At 32.2% G+C, this 19795-nt stretch overlaps 2 protein-coding genes and 1 long non-coding RNA gene across 8 annotated transcripts; 1 reads left to right on the top strand and 2 right to left on the bottom strand.

The window, feature by feature from the left end:
- Positions 1-5145: 5145 nt before the first annotated feature.
- On the bottom strand, positions 5146-7979 carry LOC124823328 (uncharacterized). 6 transcript variants are annotated; one of them, XR_015786556.1, is made up of 7 exons: positions 7365-7970; positions 7230-7279; positions 6379-6668; positions 6147-6258; positions 6009-6049; positions 5605-5682; positions 5146-5332 (listed from the first exon to the last, which is right to left on the bottom strand). It is a non-coding gene; the product is annotated as an uncharacterized LOC124823328 (long non-coding RNA). The 6 variants fall into 6 exon arrangements; XR_015786557.1 differs by having other exon boundaries at positions 7399-7969; XR_015786558.1 differs by having other exon boundaries at positions 6379-6510; positions 7365-7965.
- A 4183-nt stretch (positions 7980-12162) lies between these two features.
- Positions 12163-14822, top strand: LOC124823318 (uncharacterized). The gene is made up of 12 exons (XM_047295511.2): positions 12163-12346; positions 12628-12709; positions 12791-12867; positions 12939-13054; positions 13192-13303; positions 13390-13506; positions 13671-13762; positions 13860-13926; positions 14006-14087; positions 14180-14271; positions 14377-14520; positions 14635-14822. The coding sequence occupies exons 1-12, from the start codon at positions 12212-12214 to the stop codon at positions 14779-14781; spliced, it is 1263 nt and encodes a 420-aa protein (XP_047151467.2). The 5' UTR covers positions 12163-12211; the 3' UTR covers positions 14782-14822.
- A 1435-nt stretch (positions 14823-16257) lies between these two features.
- Positions 16258-19182, bottom strand: LOC124823346 (ACT domain-containing protein ACR10-like). Its single transcript, XM_047295541.2, has 6 exons — positions 18872-19182; positions 18569-18787; positions 18036-18141; positions 17456-17792; positions 16938-17222; positions 16258-16818 (listed from the first exon to the last, which is right to left on the bottom strand). The coding sequence occupies exons 1-6, from the start codon at positions 19023-19025 to the stop codon at positions 16681-16683; spliced, it is 1239 nt and encodes a 412-aa protein (XP_047151497.1). The 5' UTR covers positions 19026-19182; the 3' UTR covers positions 16258-16680.
- Positions 19183-19795: the final 613 nt, after the last annotated feature.

Raw genomic sequence — 19795 nt, 5'->3', positions numbered from 1 at the left:
AAATTGTTTTTACTGTGAGTAACATGGTCAGTAGCACCAGTATCAACAATCCAAGAAAAAATACCTTGTTCATTCTCAGTTTCATTTCTTTGAACCTGATTAATGTTGTGTGTGGGGATGTCATCAATTTTGTCTATCATTTTGAGGAGTTTTTGCATCTGTTCTGGCGTGAGAGAACTGAAATTGTTTCCATTACTGACTTTTTGAATTTTCTGGGTTTCTTCAGAATCAGTGTTGTTCTGACAAGCATTTGCACTTGACCATTCATTTCTTTTGTCTTCCTTCTTGTACCAAGGAGGATACCCATGTTTGGAATAACATTCGTCTATGGTATGATTCATTTTGTTACAGTAAGAACATTGTTTCCCATAATTGGGATTTCTTCCCCTTCCTCTGCCTTGACCACGGAAAACAGTTCCCCTTCCTTGGTTCTCAGCACTTCTTCCTTGATTTTTCCAATTCTGGTCAGGTTTCCATTGACCATTTCTTCCTGTAACATTAGCTAGAGTCTTAACCTCTGTGGAGATTTGTTTTTCTTGCCTTTCTTGTTGGATAATGAGAGAAAAGACACGGTTAACATTGGGAAGAGGATCCATCAAGAGTATCTGAGTCTTGACAGTGTTGTAAGAGTCGTTTAAACCTTTCAGAAAGCATATTACATGCTCAGCTTCTCTGTATTTCAAAGAAATTCTGGACAAATCGCAGCTACATGGAGTGGCACAAGTGCAAGTGGGTATAGGCCTTAAAGACTCAAGTTCTTCCCACAATATCTTTAAATCTGTGAAAAATTGACTCACCCCCCTATCACCTTGTCGAATAGAATGTATTTCTTGCAATAGGTCAGAGATTTTGAAGTAATCTCCCTTAGAGAACCTTTCTTTGAGTTCATCCCATAGCTCTTTAGCCTCCTCAATGTAAATCACACTCTCGGCAATGTGGGGGGACAAAGTTTTAGTTATCCAGGACAAAATCATAACATTGCATCTTTCCCAGGCGTCATAGGCAGGATCACTTTCTTGGGGTCTTTTTATGGAACCATCAACAAACTTCAGTTTATTCTTTGACAGTAAGGCTCTCCTTAAGCTCTTGCTCCAGGATGAGTAATTATTTTCGTTTAGCACTTGAGTGATCAGAGTGAGCCCAGGATTTTCTCCTGGGTGCAAATAGTAGGGACTGGCAGGGTTGGTTGCTGGTTCAAATTGTTCCATGGTGGAATAAAGAAACCACCAAGAGGGCCCAAGAAAAAAAACAAGAACGATCAGAGTGATGAACGGAAGCAGAGCAGGCACTTAGACCTGCTCTGATACCATATTAGAACAGGCCCAGCACTGTGCACTTGCAACGTTGGTGGCCCAATTCCTTTCCTGGCCCATATGGCATGTTAATCTGAAAGTGGGTTGCGTGCGTGGCATAACGCAGAAAAGAAATATCGAGAGAGAGAAAGATGAGACGGAGAGCGAGAGGCGATGAAGGTGGAAGGGAACGGCGACTCCCTCAACGGCGGCCTGAAGCGATGGTGGCCGGAGCACCAGAAGAAGAAAATGTAGATCGGAAAAGGGTAAGTAATGCAAACTGAATATTTCTTTATTCTGTTAAAAGTAATAAAGTCTGAATACATTGACGTTAAGGGAAAAAGGGGAAAGGAACCCTATATATATAGGATTCCATGAAAGGGGGAAAAACCGAACAGACACACAAAATAAGTTAACTGTTGAAAAACAGTTAAGAGAATCAACAGTGATTCTCAATAATTGCATTAAGTTTATAGGATAATTTTTTAGGTACATATAATGCTTTAAAACTAAACACTTGGTATTTGTTTTAAAATAATATTTTTTTCATAGAAATTTAAAACTAAACCTGTTTTACTTATATATTAGCTTCAAAAAATAAAGTGATAGAACTGAAAAATACCTCGTATATTATTGAAGAAGACATTAATGACACGTTGAAAGCTCATGAAAATTCACTTATAAAGTTAAGAAAATAATGTCTTGATCTTTAGAATAGAATGGGGAGGTAGGGTCTCTGAATCTTTTCTGCAATGAGAAGAGCGACAATGAGAATAAAGAGAATGTTTGTATCTCTCTAACATTTTGTTCACTTGAATGGATTTGGGAAAAGTGATTGAATGAATTTGAAAAGATTTAAAAATAAATTTTTTGTTGTTTATTTGAGTGGATTTGGAGATAAGTGAGAATAGATTTGGAAGTAAATATTTTTAATTTGTCACATTAATCAAATCCTACACTAATTCTCACAAACTTTATTTTCAAATCCACTCTCATTTACCTCCAAATCTAGTCAAATAAACAACAAAAAGTTTACCTTCAAATCTTCTCAAATTCATTCAATTACCCTCTTCCAAATCCATTCAACTGAACAAAGTCTAAATGATAAAACTAACAAAAATTAACACCAATATATATGGATAAGGATCAATCTTGAAGTTGTATGTGAGGAGAAAAGGAGAAGGAACGTACCAAAACCATAATATTACTATCTCAACTTTACTCTTTTTTTCTTTTCTGTATCAAGAAATTCAAGATTTTCAAAGCATTAAATGTACATCATTTCCATAGCATCTTATTGCATAAAACAGACATGAAATAACCCTAGTTGTCAATAATGACTTATTGCAATTATTGAAAGTTTAGCGACTATTATATGTGGTTCTATTATTGAAATGTCATATTCTCATTTTAGTTTGTTTATCAATTACTATTCTATAGCTGTCACACGATTCACACCGTCTAATTCAAAATTAATGTAAAACAAACTTCCTAATCATAACTACTACTACTATTATTATTATTATTAGCATTTAAGTATTAATAGCATTAGCATTATTAGTATTAGTGTTTATTATTATTATTATTAATATTAGTATTATTATTAATAGTAGTAGTATCAGTTTATTATTATTATTTTCACTATTATTAACATTGATATTAGCTTTATTATTTATTATTATTATTATTATTATTATTATTATTAAAGTTAAAACATTTCATTTAATATAATATTTAATTCGAAATTTTAATCATATGATTACGCATCATTAAACATAACTAATTATATTTATAACTATAATAATTATAACACTTAAATATAATTATATAAATAAATTATTTATTTAAATATGATAGTAATTATATTATTTTTTAATATAAATTTAAAAAAAAAACAAAAAAAAAGAGTAATGACCTAACAATATAAGAAACTTATGAGTTAAGATATAATCTACTTTCGCTATAACTAAATTTAATTTCTTCTGACTACTTATTTAAAAATACAATTCTATCACTGAAAATTTATTTGACTTGCAACGGAAAATTCAATCCACAGATACTCCTTTAAAAAATAACTTCCAATTTTTATGGATATCATGAATATTTTTAAAAAAATTATAGATTTTTAAATTAAAATATAAATGAAATTACAAAAATATGTAAGATATAATGTTAATTAAATTAAATATTAGTTAAATATTAATTTTAATTTAATTTAATTTAATTTAATTTAATAAAATATTATTTTAATTAAATTTAGTCTAAAATATATATTAATATTTTTATTTTATTTACTAATAATATAATATTCACATACGATTTCATTTATATGCCGATATTAAATTATTTACTATTTGTTATTCACGAATATACATTTAAGTATCTATATACTTTTATGTGTTTATATACTTTTCATAACATATTTTATGTGTAAATACTCGGATGATCAAAATCCTTCGAATTAACCACCAAGATAGAGCTTTCATATAAACCTTCCAATTGAAATTCAAATAGATCAAAATCTTCCAATTAATGCATTCGAGTGTAAATATCCGCATTAGTAGGGTACACTCTAATCGACAAACGGTACACTTATATAGGGATTTTAATGACTACACCCTACTAATTTCTCTTTGCACCCTTCCTATTTCAAATATATCTTTCGATCTCTAATTTCACAACCATATTAACTCACCAAATCAGTCTCAAATAACAATTTTCATTACTAATATTATCCTGACCAATGCCAACACCGTTTTAATATTTCTGTATCTTTAATTATATCTACATGTGATTTTATTTAAAAAAATATAACATCAATTTCATAGTGTATTTATTTTGTAGGACCATATTACACAATGTATCTATCTTTTACTAGTTGGATATATATTTCATTTTAATATAATATATAACTCAAAAGTTTAACATAAATTTTAATTATATAATAATATTATTTTACTACATATAATTAATCATAAATTTTATAATTTAAAACAAACATATTGATATCTAACTATTATTTTTTAATTTTATTATTATTATTATTAATATAACCCATCATTATTATTAATATTAGTATTACTAGCTGTATTTTCAATCCATTACTTTAACATAAAAAAATTAATATTAAAATAATTATTTATTTTTAATTTTTTTGTTATAAAAAATAATAGTACTTAATTATTTAATTTTCCTTCTATTATTTAAATATTATAAATATAATTATAATTAATTATAATACTTAAATATAATTATGTAAATAAGTTATTTATTTATAGGAGTTTTACAAAAATCGTCAAAATTAACAGATTTTGTAAAAACCATCGAGATTGGTAGGAGTTTTGCAAAAACCAACGAATTAGCAAAGGTTTCACTCAAATCGCCAGAAATGTATAGAAATTAATTTTCTTTTATTGACTGTGATAAAATTGATTTTAATAACAAAATAGACAATCAAATAATATAAACTAAAATAAAATGTTATTATATAAAATAAATTATATTAATCAATATATTAACATGATTCATACAATTGTCCTTAGATATTAATCATAAATCATAAGTCTTCTCAACACAAATTTACAAAACCTATTTGGCTACACTACTCCACCAAGATAATCATACAATACATATGTAGTTTAGCTCCACTGTTTTTTTAAGACTTTCCACCACTTAATGTTTAAGATCCACCAAACGTGGAATCAAAGCACGTTTTGGAGTTTTTCAACATCATCCAACCAATCATTATTGAAACCACAATTAGGCAGATCTTTTAACAATTCAACAAATTCAACAATTCAACAAATTCAGAGTGGCTTAAGTGATCTGAGCAAGTTTATCTTAAAAGGAAGGGAAAGGTAACCATAAATGTCATTCAAAAGAAAAACAATAAAAACACATTCAAGTGATAAAATTCATGTCATCTCTTAGAACAATATGAAGATAACAAAAAGTAAAAGAGATCTTCTAATAACCTGGATAAGCTTCTTGAATGTCTCCAACACCAACATCTTCAATGATTTCCAGTTCTATATTCACAACTGAAAATGGTAAACATATTTGAGCTTCACCATCTTCGTACATAGATTCAATCAATCAGTTACAACATCAGCTTCCTACGATATCTCTTTATATTTTATGAATAGAAAACATGCAACACTAGTTTTTAGCATGGGAAGTTATATGTGTGTGTGTGTGTATATATATATATATATATATATATATATATATATATATATATATATATATATATATATATATATATATATATACTACATTCAAAAGTAGCTGATAAGTGAAGTAATGAACTAACTGATTCTGAAACAGTTGACAACGCTATTGTCTCTGCATGTGGTGATATGGTTCCTTCTTCACATGTTCTCTTTATTCCCTACATAAAATAAATAAGATATTAAAATACTTGTTCACATTATGTTTTCTTTGTAAGTGGAAAGAGTTTCTGTTAAGCATTTGTTTGACATGGAATCCTGTTGATCATTTAAATTAGTATTTGATTTTTGTGTAGTATTTTTTTATTACATCTACAGTGTAATAATGTGAGATTAATTCTTTTAAGGAGGGTTGATAGAAGGACTTTTGTTTTATCCTCGTGCTTGTTGACCGTTCAAAAAAGAAAAGCAATTATTCAAATGGGAGGGTTAAAAGAAACTAAACAAGAAAAACAAAAAAAATAGGCAATGCAGATCATAAACTTACTTTTTGATGTTCTCAAGAATTGCTTTTGCACCTCTAGGCATCTGCAGAAGAAAATCCAGCATCTCATCGATAATATATATATATAGTAGATACCAAACTATTCACATAAATTACTTTAAGAGCACAAATTGCATATACCTTATCAGTTGGTCTCAGGGACACTACTGTCATTATTATTGCTTTGGTTTGGAAGGGACTCTATTAAGAAATGAGGCATGGATGTTCATGAAGTTCCTGATGAGACATTCACCTACATGTTAAATGTACCAATTTTGTTTTATTACAAGGAAATAGAATGTGATGAACAAATGACAAAATGAAAACCACAAAATTTCTAGTAGTCGAGGAATGCAGTGATCAGTTCTTTAACCTCATAAGAAACACTTATGCTAGTAGAAGCTGGCTGGCGCAGAGTAACAGAAGAAACAGTCCCAGTTCCAGTTTAGCTGCACAAAGCCCTTGGCCTCTGCTGTGAAAATGAAAATAACTTTGCTACAATGTCCTGAAACAAGGAAAGTCTACAATCAAGTAACATTTAAATTTAAATTAATGTACAATTATAAATAACATATTAATAAAAGATAGAAACTACAACTGTAGGACAGCTGCAGCAAAAAAAAATGAAACTCTGTGTGAACTGGTACTAAAACTTAGTAGAACCTACAAAAGCAACACCAGTAAAAAGAACGTTAGAAACAACAAAGAGATGTTAGTGAACTGAGATAACTCAGCAAAACAGGGTTAGTAAAGTTAGATAACTGACTAAGGCAGCAAAAAAATGTTAGTCACAGAAAATTAGAACAACTGAAACTGTTAGTATTCCCAGAGAAAAGCTTGGTTAGTAACATTAATTCGTAAAATAAAATTCAAAACTAAAATAAACTAAACTAACTCCTACTTATAGCAAAATGTAATCACACATATCAAACTACTACAAGAAACATCTTAATAAAACCATTTAATAGAAATTAGTAAAATCTAAACCTACCAATTCAAAAAAACTATTTAAACTACTTCAGTAAGACAGAAAACAGATTTAAAACTACTTATGACTATCTAAAATATAAAGAAAACTAGACACAATAATTTGTTATACCAGACCCTCCAAAAAAGAAAATCTACTACAGCAATCCACAATCTTTACACAACAATAGAAAGGGACTTCAAACCTTGATAGTTCACCAGAGCGAAAAAGAAAACAAATAATAGAACAATACAAACCTCCAAGTTACTTGCTCTTCTCAATAGATAACTAGTGTGCATCAGATGACCTACACAATACCATAACATAATTACTGAGAAATCCCAAAAAAACAAAAACAAGCAATGAAAAAGGGAATGTAAGGAAGTTAGCACCCAATCGGCAAAAAATTTGATGATGAGGGCTCACACTTGCATCTCCAAGACACAGATATAATCACCGGCTTCTTCTAGAAGCTTCGGGGAACAACACCTTCCGGCAACCGGGGATTAACCGTCCGAGAGAGCGCGCCTTCTTCTGCAGCGGCGGGGCCATTCTCCGAATCTCCGGTGCCCTCTTCTTCATCAATTCAGGCGGGACTTCCTGGCCTTCATGTGGTGCCTCCCCTTCCACCGGCGAGAATCGCACGGCTCTAGCGAGTACGGCCTTAGGCCGTGGCAGCGAGGGCACAGTTGGCGGCTCCGCGGACATCGCTGGCAGCGGAAGGCTGTGGACATCACTCGCATGCCATGTCGGTTGTTTCGTGCGCGGCGTAGGGTTTCGCTTTTTGTGTTTCATTGATTGAGTTCATCTGATTCGCGTGCATAAGAGACGGCAGAGGAAGGGTTAGGGAAAGCTAAGAAGGGAAAGAAAAATAAAGACAGAAAAGTGGAGAAGAAAGGATTTTGGAGCTTGGTAGTGGAGAAAACGAAAAGAGAAGTGGAAAGAGAGAAAAATTAAGGATTGCACAAGAGAGAAAACGAGAAGAGAAGCGCCAACAGATAAATAAGAGATTGCAGTGGCGCGAAAAAGAAAAAATGAAGAGTTAAATGTTTAGGGGCGGTTACATAAAGCCGCTGGAAATTACTAGAGGTTCTATATTACATTATTTTTATAGTAGCACTAAATTAATAATAAAAAAAGTATAACAGTAAAAAAAAAAAACACCATTTAGACATTAAAATTTTCTATTATTATTTTAAGTAACAAGATAATAAGATAAAAATTTCATTTAAGTAAATTATTTTAAATATGAGTAACGTAAATAAACTAAGTGCTATTAAAAAAAGTTATCTTATTAAATAAAGTTTATTAGAATTTCATATATTATTTTATCTATAATTTAGATTAAAAAATGTATCACCACACTCTTAGTTAATTCTTATGTCTTTCTTTGCAGTTTCAATCACCAACATAAAGGAAAGCCTCACTTCTACAATTGTTAAAGAATAGTTAAATTTATTTAATCTCATAAGCCAACAACCACGCATCTACATATAAATAACATACCTATGACACCATGTTTATTATTTTACCATACTTAAATTATAATCTTGATAATTAATTACTATTTTTTTTTATTAAATTGTTAAAAAATTTAACAAGATAAAATCAATTTAAGATATATATATTTAAATTTAAACTTTACTTTAAAAATTAATTTTGTGGATTGAATTAGATTTATAATTCATATTTTAACGTAAATGTTAAGTGAATGAAAGTTACCAAATGAAAAGTGATGAAAAGTCTGTTACTAGAAACTAGGATATCAGGATATGGCATCATCTTTGGGTGCTTATTAAGAAAATGAGTAATTAACTACTTTTTTGAAAGCTCTTGTCTGTTTATCATCTTTGTTTTATAATTTTACTCTATTTAGCCGGACAATTAGCACTATCCAAACACATTCAAAGAAATAATTCGAAGTTTAGACTAATCATAACAGCTGCTGAAACTGATATAACAAATGAGAGTGTTGACCTCTTCCCTGTCTTTCTCTCCAATGTCTTTTATTTTTATATATATATTTGTTTGTGTTGAAAAAAAATCCATACTTCCATCTGTCGCTTTGTATTTGTAATGTAATGTTAAACACTTCCACCTTGACGATGAAGCCAACAAAGCCGGCCTTCTGCTTCATTAATTTGGACCTCTCTGTCACATTAATTCTTTATTTCTATCTCTCCCTATAATTGTTGTGTTCCACTGCAAGAGGAAGAGACAAGGACACATTTGAAGTTTGTTGAAAAGAATTCAGTATTGATCGATGGATGAAGGAACTAAGAGGATGGAAGAAGGCCTGAATTCACCATTGAATGAAGATGGTGATAAGAATGATTTGAAGAAGCAGGTAACCATTAAAAGCAGTAACGGAGGTTCTACCGTTGAGCATGACAGAGACACAATGGCTGTGGATGAGTCGGCGGAGCCACCACTGGTTAAGAAGAAGACCAAGAGAGTTGCGACGCTCGATGCATTTAGGGGTCTCACCATCGTGGTTAGTCTCCAAACCCTTTTATTTCCCAAACATTCCGCACACAACTACTATTTCATGCATCTATTTTAATGTTTGATGGAATATTCTCGATACAACAATTGATCGTGTTTCAAATTTTGTAGCCACAAATTTATATTTGTTTTAGTAAAAACTTAAGATATCTTTAAGTTAGAAACATTAAATATACACTTTTCTATAGTATTTTAGTTTTAAAATATTTAATATCCGTCCTATTATTTGGTGGTATAGTGTACTTGTAGAAGAAGATCGAATAAAATTATAATTTTTTTCTTCGATGAATCTCAATCCAAATCTAATTGTATTAGACTTCAAGACTTCCTATCTTGAATCGAGAAAATTAAGTCACCAACCAATGACTATATATATATATATATATATAAAAAGAAACTCCAAAATCCTTATTCATCTCTCTTATTCCTCTCAATCATTTCTCTTTCATTTCTCTCGCTCCAGCATTTTCTCTGTCATTCCTACTGTAGCTCCAATTGAAAAAATCGAAAACACTTGCCTAACTTTAATCCACCTTCCTCACTCATTCAATTTGTTTCTTTCTTATCACCATACTCTCCCTCACCCACACACAACACCCCGCGACACCGCAATTTGTTGCTTTGTTTGTTCATTTGTTTTCCAATTTAATAACAAAATAATTGTTGATGTTGAGGTTGATTTTTGATTAGAGGTATGTGTTATATATTTTCCCTTCTTATTATTATTAAATTTTATTTTTAAATTAAGTCACCGTAGGAATGACAGAGAAATGAGGTTGGAGGGAGAGAAATGAAAGAGAAATGGTTGAGAGGAATTAGAAGAATGAATAAGGGTTTGAGTTCTTTTAGTTTTGAGAATGAAAATTATTAAAATATCCTTAACCTTAAAACTTAGAATCCATAATATATAAGGGTATTTTTGTCTACTAAAACTCGGTACACATTATTAAAATATACCAACTGAAAACAAGCGCTTTTATATATATATATAATATATGAAAAGATATAGAAGTAACTCGCTGGCTTATAACGAAAGTTCAAACAGGTCAACTTAATTAGGTTTTTCTCTAATTAATGTCATGTGACAATTAATTAATTATGTAATATAACAAGATGAATGATTTAAATTGATTACATTACTCCTTTTTAAGAAATTTAAATTTAAATTTAAATCAATTCTATAATTATTTTAATATAGAATACATATTTTTGGATAATTCACGAGTAGTTCTGTAGTGAGTGAGAAAGTAAGTTTAATAAACGATATTATATGAGGAAGTTCATTACATATAATAATGTTAATATTTATTTTGACATATTTTAACTTATTTTCTAAAAAAATTAATTATTATAAATATATATAATAAAAATATAATTGGTTTAATAGTTAATAAAATAAATTTTTTTATTTTTTTCTATACTTCAAAATAGTAATTAATGTAAGATATATAATATTTTTACGTAATTATTCATAAATATACAATTTCAAGATCGAGATATCATTTCTGATCAAATTATAAATTTCATCCTCCAAAATATTTTTATGAGGTTGAGATAGATATAATGGAAATTTCACAACTATTAGAAAAAGGTAATATTAGAATACAATTTGATTTTGTAATATTGAATTAGACTTAAAATCCACTTTTTAAGATTTTGGTTTTATGAGATTGATTTTACTACAAGAATTTCGTTAATTATCGACGGTTTATTGTGGATGCAATAAATTCATCAATGAACTCAAATTTATTAACAGATTTTTATCGTTTTTCAAAATTTAATTTACCAAGAGATATTTTTATCGATATCAAATTTGTCTATAACATCCATTGAAAAGATCAAAGAATATTTTCGTCGATAACTTATCATTACAATTACCGACAATTTTATTCTATTAGTAAATCCGCTAAAAATTTGGACAACGAAGTTTTTCTATATTAAGGGAATATGTGAGAAGAAAATAAGTAGAAGAAGAGGAGGAGGTGGAGGAGGAGAAGGTGATGCAACAATGGCTCCATGGTGGCTTGGTGGTAATGCAGTGTTGGCTCATTGGTGACCTTTCGGTGGGTGGGCATTGACACAAAGGCTTATCAATGATGTAGAGGCTTGTCGGTGATGCGAAGGAACGCCGGTGATGTGGTGATGACATGGAGACACGATAGGGGTTACTGGAGTTAAAGAATGAGGTGAAGGAGGAATAGGAAGAGGAAGACAAATAGGATAATGAGGAAAATGATAAGGATGATTTGGAGGTGACGGTGGTGGTATGATCATGGCGGGAGGATGATAGGAGGAAAAAGATGAACAAATAAAGGAAAAAGGTTTTTTAGTGACTTAAACTTAAAGTTCTCTTCTTAAAATAGTTTCAATGTCATTCGAAGTCTATTATAACGAGATTTATTGTTTGTTTGACCAATTATATTATTGCTATCGAAAAATTTGTTTTTTAGATCTATCGTGTCATTGTTATTAAACTATCCATTAATATTTAGTCCCATGCTCAACATATATATGTTTTAACATGAGAGGTTTGTGGTAGAGATCTCGTATTAACTAAAAATAAAACGAGTTTATAATATATATAAATAAATAGAAACATTTTTATAATTAATTTTATAAGATTGAATTAAATTTAATATTCATTGCTTAAAAAAACTTATAGTCCTTCCTATCACTATTTTATGAATAAGGATTAATTGATAAACATTTTTCGCTCTTAATTTATGTGCAGTTGATGATATTGGTAGACGATGCTGGTGAAGCTTATCCACGCATTGATCACTCCCCATGGAATGGATGTACTTTGGCCGATTTCGTTATGCCTTTCTTTCTTTTCATTGTTGGGGTTGCCATAGCCCTTGCACTCAAGGTATGAATATATGCCACCATGTTCTGTGTTATACAATAACTTAGTCAAATAACTCAATGTAATAATGATTCGTGCAAGATATATACAATTATCAAGATGCTCTTCTTCATCTCCTACTAGATTAGTTTTCTCAAATGTCCTGTATTATTGATTGGGACTATGGCTTTATCTGAATAACTAGATAAGCAAGTTATGCTTCACTTTTTTCTATATTTTTTTAAGTTACTCATCTATAAATTAACATTTGGATGGATTAAATGTTATTGATGGACATGATACAGAGAATCCCCAAGAAAAGGGATGCTGTAAAGAAGATAATTCTTAGGACAATGAAACTTCTCTTCTGGGGTATAATTTTGCAAGGTAAAACCGAAATTGTTGCATTTTCTGATACATATAGATCCTGATGCAGTGATAAATTTGATTATACATAACATCTTACAGGGGGTTACTCTCATGCTCCTGATGATCTTGAATATGGAGTTAACATGAAATTTATCCGATGGTGCGGCATTCTCCAGGTATATATTCTTCAAATTGAAGCAAATGCATATAGGGCTAAATAACCCCGTTTCTGAATCTTTGTTTGCAGAGAATAGCTCTTGTATACTGTGTTGTAGCTCTAATAGAGACATTTACCACCAAGCTTAGACCCACAACGTTGGGTTCTGGACACCTATCCATTTTTACTGCTTATAAATGGCAATGGTGAGAAATACAAAATCTTCAAACTTCAAATGTGTTGCTTGATTGATAGAGATTAACAGGATTCAACTGAAATTGATAATTGAAACTTGTGAACTAGCTTTGATAAACATTAACATTTTTACACACGTGTGGCTTAGGCTTGGAGGTTTTGTAGCATTTCTTATTTACATGATCACAACCTTCACTCTCTACGTTCCTGATTGGAGTTTCGTGGATCATTTTAACGGCGATGAACCGAAGAGATACACGGTACATAATCAAATGACTAGTGCAAATCTTTGTTCTATTCTATCTTCATAAACCTTAAACCTTTTTGTTTTTCTTCGATGTATTAGGTCATTTGTGGGATGAGAGGACACCTAGGGCCAGCATGTAACGCTGTAGGACACGTGGACCGACAGGTTTGGGGGGTCAACCATCTTTATTCTCAACCTGTGTGGAGACGCTTAAAGGTTAGTGTTGACTATTCAGCACTTTCTGTCACATGATTCTGCTGCTAAATTTGTCCAATACTTTTATTTCAATTTTTGTAATTTTCAAACTAACACCATTCTGCTATTATTCTACACATATGCATTCCACTATTGTTTTTCTAATTTTTCTATGACGTTTATAGGCGTGTACCCTCAATTATCCTGGAGATGGTCCTTTCCGTGAGGATGCTCCAAGTTGGTGTCGTGCTCCTTTTGAGCCTGAAGGCTTGTTGAGGTTTAATTATCTTCATCTGTTCAAATAAATACTTGTAAAAAATTATCTCAGTTTATATCAATCAGAAATACTTAACAAATAGTTTTTGTTTGATTAGTTCTATATCAGCGATCATCTCTGGCACTATTGGGATCCACTATGGGCACGTCTTGATTCACTTCAAGGTTACAAAACTTCATCACTTTTATACAAACATCTGTTATATATATCTAAACTTAGTTATAAATGTATGAAATTTCACAGGGTCATTTGGAGAGGCTAAAACACTGGATCTTAATGGGGCTTGTGTTACTCATCATAGCCATAATCCTTCACTTCACAGATGGTAATTACGCCAGTCAAATAAAATCCATCTAATTAGTTAAACTTGCAATGCAAATAAGAGTAATCCTAACAATTTTTTGTGGCATATTGCAGCCATCCCAATTAACAAGCAACTCTACAGTTTCAGCTACGTTTGTTTCACAGCTGGGGCAGCTGGAATTGTTTTCTCTGGGTTCTACATACTGGTAGGTACAAGTGTGGAATGCTTTAACTGGAGTAGACAATAAATTCGAAGTTACTACGTACTAATTTGGTTCTATCTGTGATTCTGACTGTTAATTTTAAAACAGATTGATGTTTTGGGGCTCCGAACTCCATTTTTATTCTTGGAATGGATAGGAATGAATGCTATGCTAGTATTCGTGATGGCAGCTGAGGGCATCTTTGCAGCTTTTGTAAATGGATGGTATTATGAAGATCCACGTAACTCCCTAGTAAGAACCAACCTCCTTTATGATTTATCATACATAGTTAATATCAGAAATTGTTTAAGGTAGGCAGAAGAAGGTGCTGACTTATACCGTTGCATGTGAAACAACAAAAACCAGGTACACTGGATCAAGAAGCATGTGTTTGACAATGTCTGGCACTCGGAGAGAGTGGGAACCATAATGTATGTCATCTTTGCAGAAATCACATTCTGGAGCGTGGTTGCTGGCGTCTTACACAAATTACGAATATATTGGAAACTATAATTCCATATATAACAATCATCCAACCTCTGTTAATTATATTCTTCTTTTTCTTAATAGCTTTCTCCGAAATTTGCCAAAAGTTTCCTTCATCATTCCTTTGTTAGAGTATATTAGTTAGGCCAAAGTTTCGTTCATCAAACCTATTAGCAAACTATAATATCAGTTTGAACAAAATATGATTGAATTCTTCCATTTTTTTCAATAACTTTTGTATTAATAATAATAATATTATATAAACTGATAACTATAATTAATTGTCTTAATTATATTATTTTTATTTTATTATATTTCTTTTATCAGTATATATTTTTCTCATTATTGATACGATAAAATGTCCAAAACAAGTGAAATTTTGAACGTTTGCGAATAAATAAAAGTTTCATACCGAGTCCCCAACGAAAGCTTTCTATATCTTTTCCCTCACCACCTTTTCAAAACGACACAGAGAAGGACAAGTGAAGGGCAACCAAATTCTATCTTATTGAAAATGAAAACAAAGAAAGAACCATTTTTCTACAGTAAGTGGCACTAGATAAAAATATAACAGAACATTTTAAAATATAAGACAGCGTTTTTTTTGTCAAGTATTTCAAGATTCTTGTTCCTCACGGAGTCTATATAAGATGCCGACAAACGGGAATAACAACAATCAGAATCTTAAAATATCGGTTTGTGACATGTATGGGAAGAAATTTTACGGCTTAGAAACAAATGGGGTCTTTTCTTGATGTTAACGTGTTAAGTGAAAACAGCATAAAAAATGAGATCTAAAGATATTTTATTTAGCAGCAGAAGACGAGACAAAAACCTGTGATAGTGTTTCTCCATTTGAAATTGCCATGGAGTCTCCATATTTAACAAGATCAGTGATCAAACTATGTCTACGTCAGTGACCGAAAGGTGTCCTTATAAAAATGCAGCGGCAAACAATGGCCAAAGACCGCTGAACATGTGCTTAGAAACTCATGAATCAATAGACAGAATCAGCGTTTGCCATATGTGGATGTGACATGATGCTCCCTATGATGTTCATGTAGGTGACATCTGGTGAGGTCCTTGTTGAACTAACCTATTAAAGTAGAATACAAGATAAAATATTACAATAGGGGACAACTTGCTCGTAGAATAGAAGCTGTATCTAAGGAAAGTGACTTGATAAAAAATGAACAAGCATAAGGAACAATCAGCAGTTAGGTGAGGAAACCAGCTACCAATTCATGGTTGCATCCTATAAAATGAGTAAAGATGGCAGCAAAGGACATCAGTCCATAAATCAGACAAACTTTTGTCAACCTATTTTAAACGTGTTATTGTTTCTTTAAGAAACTCATTAATCAACACATCAGGATCCCAGATTTTCAACCTTGTGTTTTAATCACAAACTGTCTTTGTATTTTCAATTAAAGATTTAATAAAAGCAATAAAAAAATCATTTCAGTGTTTTCTAGACACGTCTTTAAAAACAAAAAATGAAAATGAAAAAAGGCCACAATGTTATAATAAAAAACTGATGCAGAAAACAGTTCCAATTAGTTTGTGAGGATGCTTTCATTTTTGTAGAATGCAACCAATTAAAACTTTATATATACATATAGGCATATAGTACGAAAGAACGGAGTATAACCACTTTACAATAGTTCACTTTTTCAGTTATAAATACTCTAAAGAATCCACCTTTCTTTCTCCTTTTTTTCCCTATACTTGCTAGTTGCTACTACCCTTCTTTCTACGCTAAGTTAAAATTACAAAAGCTCAAAAAATACAGCGTGAACACGACCACTATTTGCACAATATACATTTCTTCGTTACAACAAGTTACATATCATAACTACATGATAATCATCTTATCTGTACACAGGAACAGGTTCATCTCAGATGAACAATGCCACCAGCCAAGAATCACACCCAACCCATCAACATCTTCCAAACTCCTTTCTCAATCTTGTTCCTCGGAACAGATGAACCCTCCCCCTCATCAAGCAAGATTCTGTAAACTTCCCACTCCCTATCTCCAATCACGTATCTTCCAACTTCAGCCTGTTGAAACAAAAATAAATAAAAATTGGCATGTTGTCATTCTAATTTTGTGAACATAGTTCTAGAAATTGGGAAAGGGAACAGTAGGAAGTAGCATAGTGATTAGATCAGTAAGGTACCGAGAAGATGCAGGGGCCAATCATTTTGAGAGCAAGAGTAATGTCATAGAAAACAAGGGGTCTTCCTTTGCCAGATAACTCCACAGGGTTTGCAACCAGCAGCTCCGTATCAGGGCCCCTGCTTACAACGGTTACTCTGAAGGGACGAAGTAGTTCAGTCCTAAGGCGTGATGACAAAGACTTCTGCTTGTTGGGGTCAACTATTTTTTTCCCATCTGCTTGCACTATGAACAAGTCAAGCTCACATTTTCCTCTGGGTTTTGTTGAGAATCTCCCATAAGAAATCTGTTTAAATGGAAAATTAGGCCTAGTTTTAAGAGACTTGATAAGAGAACAGCTCATGTGGAAAGAATATGTAATTTCACAGCACAGTGTTCGCATGCAAAAGCTTCACATATAATATGAAATAGAAGTGTATAGGCTTACCAATTTTCTCTTCCGACAACACTATCGAAATCATAGCAGTTTAAAAGTATGACTAAAAAATATTGTATTATCCAGCTCTGGAATTACTATACCTGAATATTGTAGTCCTTCAGAGTTCTCATGATGTCATAAAGAAGACCTTTGTGATCTGGGCATATAATTTGGACGAGCGTATGAGCAGGACTCAACGAATTGTCCATTACAATAGAAACAGAATCAGATGTGGAAGTCCCGCTTTGTAATGAAGCAGGTAATTCCAAATCAAAGATATCTTCTGTGATTGCACTTGGAAGGAAAGAAGATGCTTGAGAACAAGCAGTAATTTCTGGGCCAACCAATTCAATGTCAATGGTAATTGAGGGATCCCCCAAAACAACTGACAACTGTTCAATTGTGTCGTCGCTTCTCTTCTTTGTGTGTAGAAGTTCCCTGATTGCACGAATATAAGATTATGCAGTATGTTAGTTTAGTGAAAATATAAGGAATTGTAATCGAAGGCGCATTATACATCAGCAAATTAATCTCCACTCTCATCAAATAAAGTTCAACATTCTCTAGCAAAAGAGTAATGCTTCAGAAACGGTCAATTCGATTGAAATGATCTACCAATAAAAGAGTACCCAATTACAACACAAGCATGCACAGAAAACTGAATGTATAGAAATGTTCAACCTGGTATCCGTGATAAAAAACAGATCCACCACTCTGCCATCAGGTGTAGTAGAAACCTTCACTTTGTGTATGATGAGCTCTAGCTCACTAAGAACCTCTGTAATATCTGTCCCAAATTCAATAATAAAAGCATTTAGTTATTTTCTCAACTTAAATAACACACAACACGGCGTCAACCAGATAACTTGTGACAATTAACAATCAGTGAAATATCTAGAAAACATAGCGAAATCCAGGGCAGGCAAAGAATCCAAGAATAATAAAATTAAAACTTCAGAGTTTGAAAGTATTTCACACTGCAAAACAATCAGCTTATTTGATAGTGGCATGATTTTCTTGAGCAACAAACAGAACCATAAGACCGTTCACCACTCCAACCAACAAGTGGGAACAAAAGGATTGAGAAAAATAACACCAAGATGCAAAGCTATAAAAGTGAAAAGCAATAGCACATCAGAAAACTAGAAACCCCAATCCCTGACAAGCAAATTCAAGACAACAAACAAGTACACGCAGTAGGATTCCAAAATTACCATGTAAAAGGCCTTTTCGATCATGGCAACAAAATTTCAAGAGGAACACATCAGAGGGCTTAGGAGGCTGCAATTCTGAACGGTAATACGAAATCCCAGAAGCTGAGGAACAAGAAGGACACGCCTCAATTAGCCTCTTCTTCAACAAACTCCAATTAGTCCTTTGCTTCCCCGCCACCCAGAAAACTATGTAGCACCATTTGCCATCAGTGGACACATCTTCATCGCAAACAAACAAACGAAACAATCTCAGCGTGTAACAGACACCACACAGTTAACTGAAACTGAAGATAAGTGGATTACCTCCCCGTACAATGCTAAGACCGAAGAAGAGAATTATACGACACAAATCACAACCTAGACCGGTCTTGTCGGGGCAGTTGACTGTTATTACGGTGCTTTCACCTTCTTTCTCGGCCTCCCTGATAAGCACTACGTCGTCGTGCAGTATCCCCATAATCTTCTTCTTCTTCTTCTTCTTTCTATGTTTCAGAAGGGTTGGTCCTCTTCACACAACTTGTTTCTCCTACTACAGTTCTACAATACTCCTGCTCTACTCACACAGAGAGAGAGACACGGAAATTGTATAGTGAATGCTTCTCTTTCTCCTCGTTGAGAGGTAGTGGATTGTGACTAATGAACTGGGTGGAAAAAGAAGCTGAAATTACATTCATGGCCTTCCCACTCTCTTAAATTACGCACGCTTTCTTAACAAACACTGAGTGCCGACTAAACATGTTTAAGAATACTTTTTGCACTCACCTTGGGAGACAAGGACGTGTTTGTTTCCTACGCAACCTTTGCCACTGTTTTGTGCTATTCGATTCTACTAAGTTCATCTCCAACTCACGTTCACTTTCACTACTCTTAAGAGATCTATTTGTACTATTATTTTAAAAATATTCTTATTATTATTATTATTATTATTATTATTCCTAACTAACTATAATAAATAAAAAATGCATCTCACTTAAAATCATAAAAAGTGAGGCGCTAACAAATACTTAAACCTACAATTATATTTACTAAAATTATTTAAAATCTTATTATTTGTTAAATTTTGTATTAGGAAGTAATTGAGAAATTGAGTAATAGAAAGAGAGAATACGTGGCTTCCTAGAAGTTTCATAAACTGGTGCGGAGTTGAAAGGAGCCATCTCGTGCACGCGCAGAAAGCGTTAGAATATAAACATGTTTTTAAGATTAAATAAAAGAAGCCACGTCACG

This window comes from Vigna umbellata, chromosome 5 (genome assembly GCF_029865625.1).
Source record: "Vigna umbellata cultivar VRB3 chromosome 5, Vumbellata_1.0, whole genome shotgun sequence".
Taxonomy (NCBI): domain Eukaryota; kingdom Viridiplantae; phylum Streptophyta; class Magnoliopsida; order Fabales; family Fabaceae; genus Vigna; species Vigna umbellata.
The sequence above is the reverse complement of the archived record's forward strand: the minus strand, read 5'-3'. Positions and strand labels throughout refer to the sequence as shown.

Excerpts from the sequence above, each read along its gene's own strand:
- LOC124823318 (XM_047295511.2), top strand. The coding sequence starts at position 12,212 with ATGATATTGGTAGACGATGCTGGTGAAGCTTATCCACGCATTGATCAC. Across the intron at positions 13,507-13,670 it reads CTGTGTGGAGACGCTTAAAG|GCGTGTACCCTCAATTATCC; the intron begins GTTAGTGTTGAC and ends TGACGTTTATAG. Across the intron at positions 14,521-14,634 it reads AAGATCCACGTAACTCCCTA|GTACACTGGATCAAGAAGCA; the intron begins GTAAGAACCAAC and ends AACAAAAACCAG.
- LOC124823346 (XM_047295541.2), bottom strand. The coding sequence starts at position 19,025 with ATGGGGATACTGCACGACGACGTAGTGCTTATCAGGGAGGCCGAGAAA. Across the intron at positions 18,788-18,871 it reads TCTTAGCATTGTACGGGGAG|ATGTGTCCACTGATGGCAAA; the intron begins GTAATCCACTTA and ends TTTGCGATGAAG. Across the intron at positions 17,223-17,455 it reads TGAAGGACTACAATATTCAG|ATTTCTTATGGGAGATTCTC; the intron begins GTATAGTAATTC and ends CCATTTAAACAG.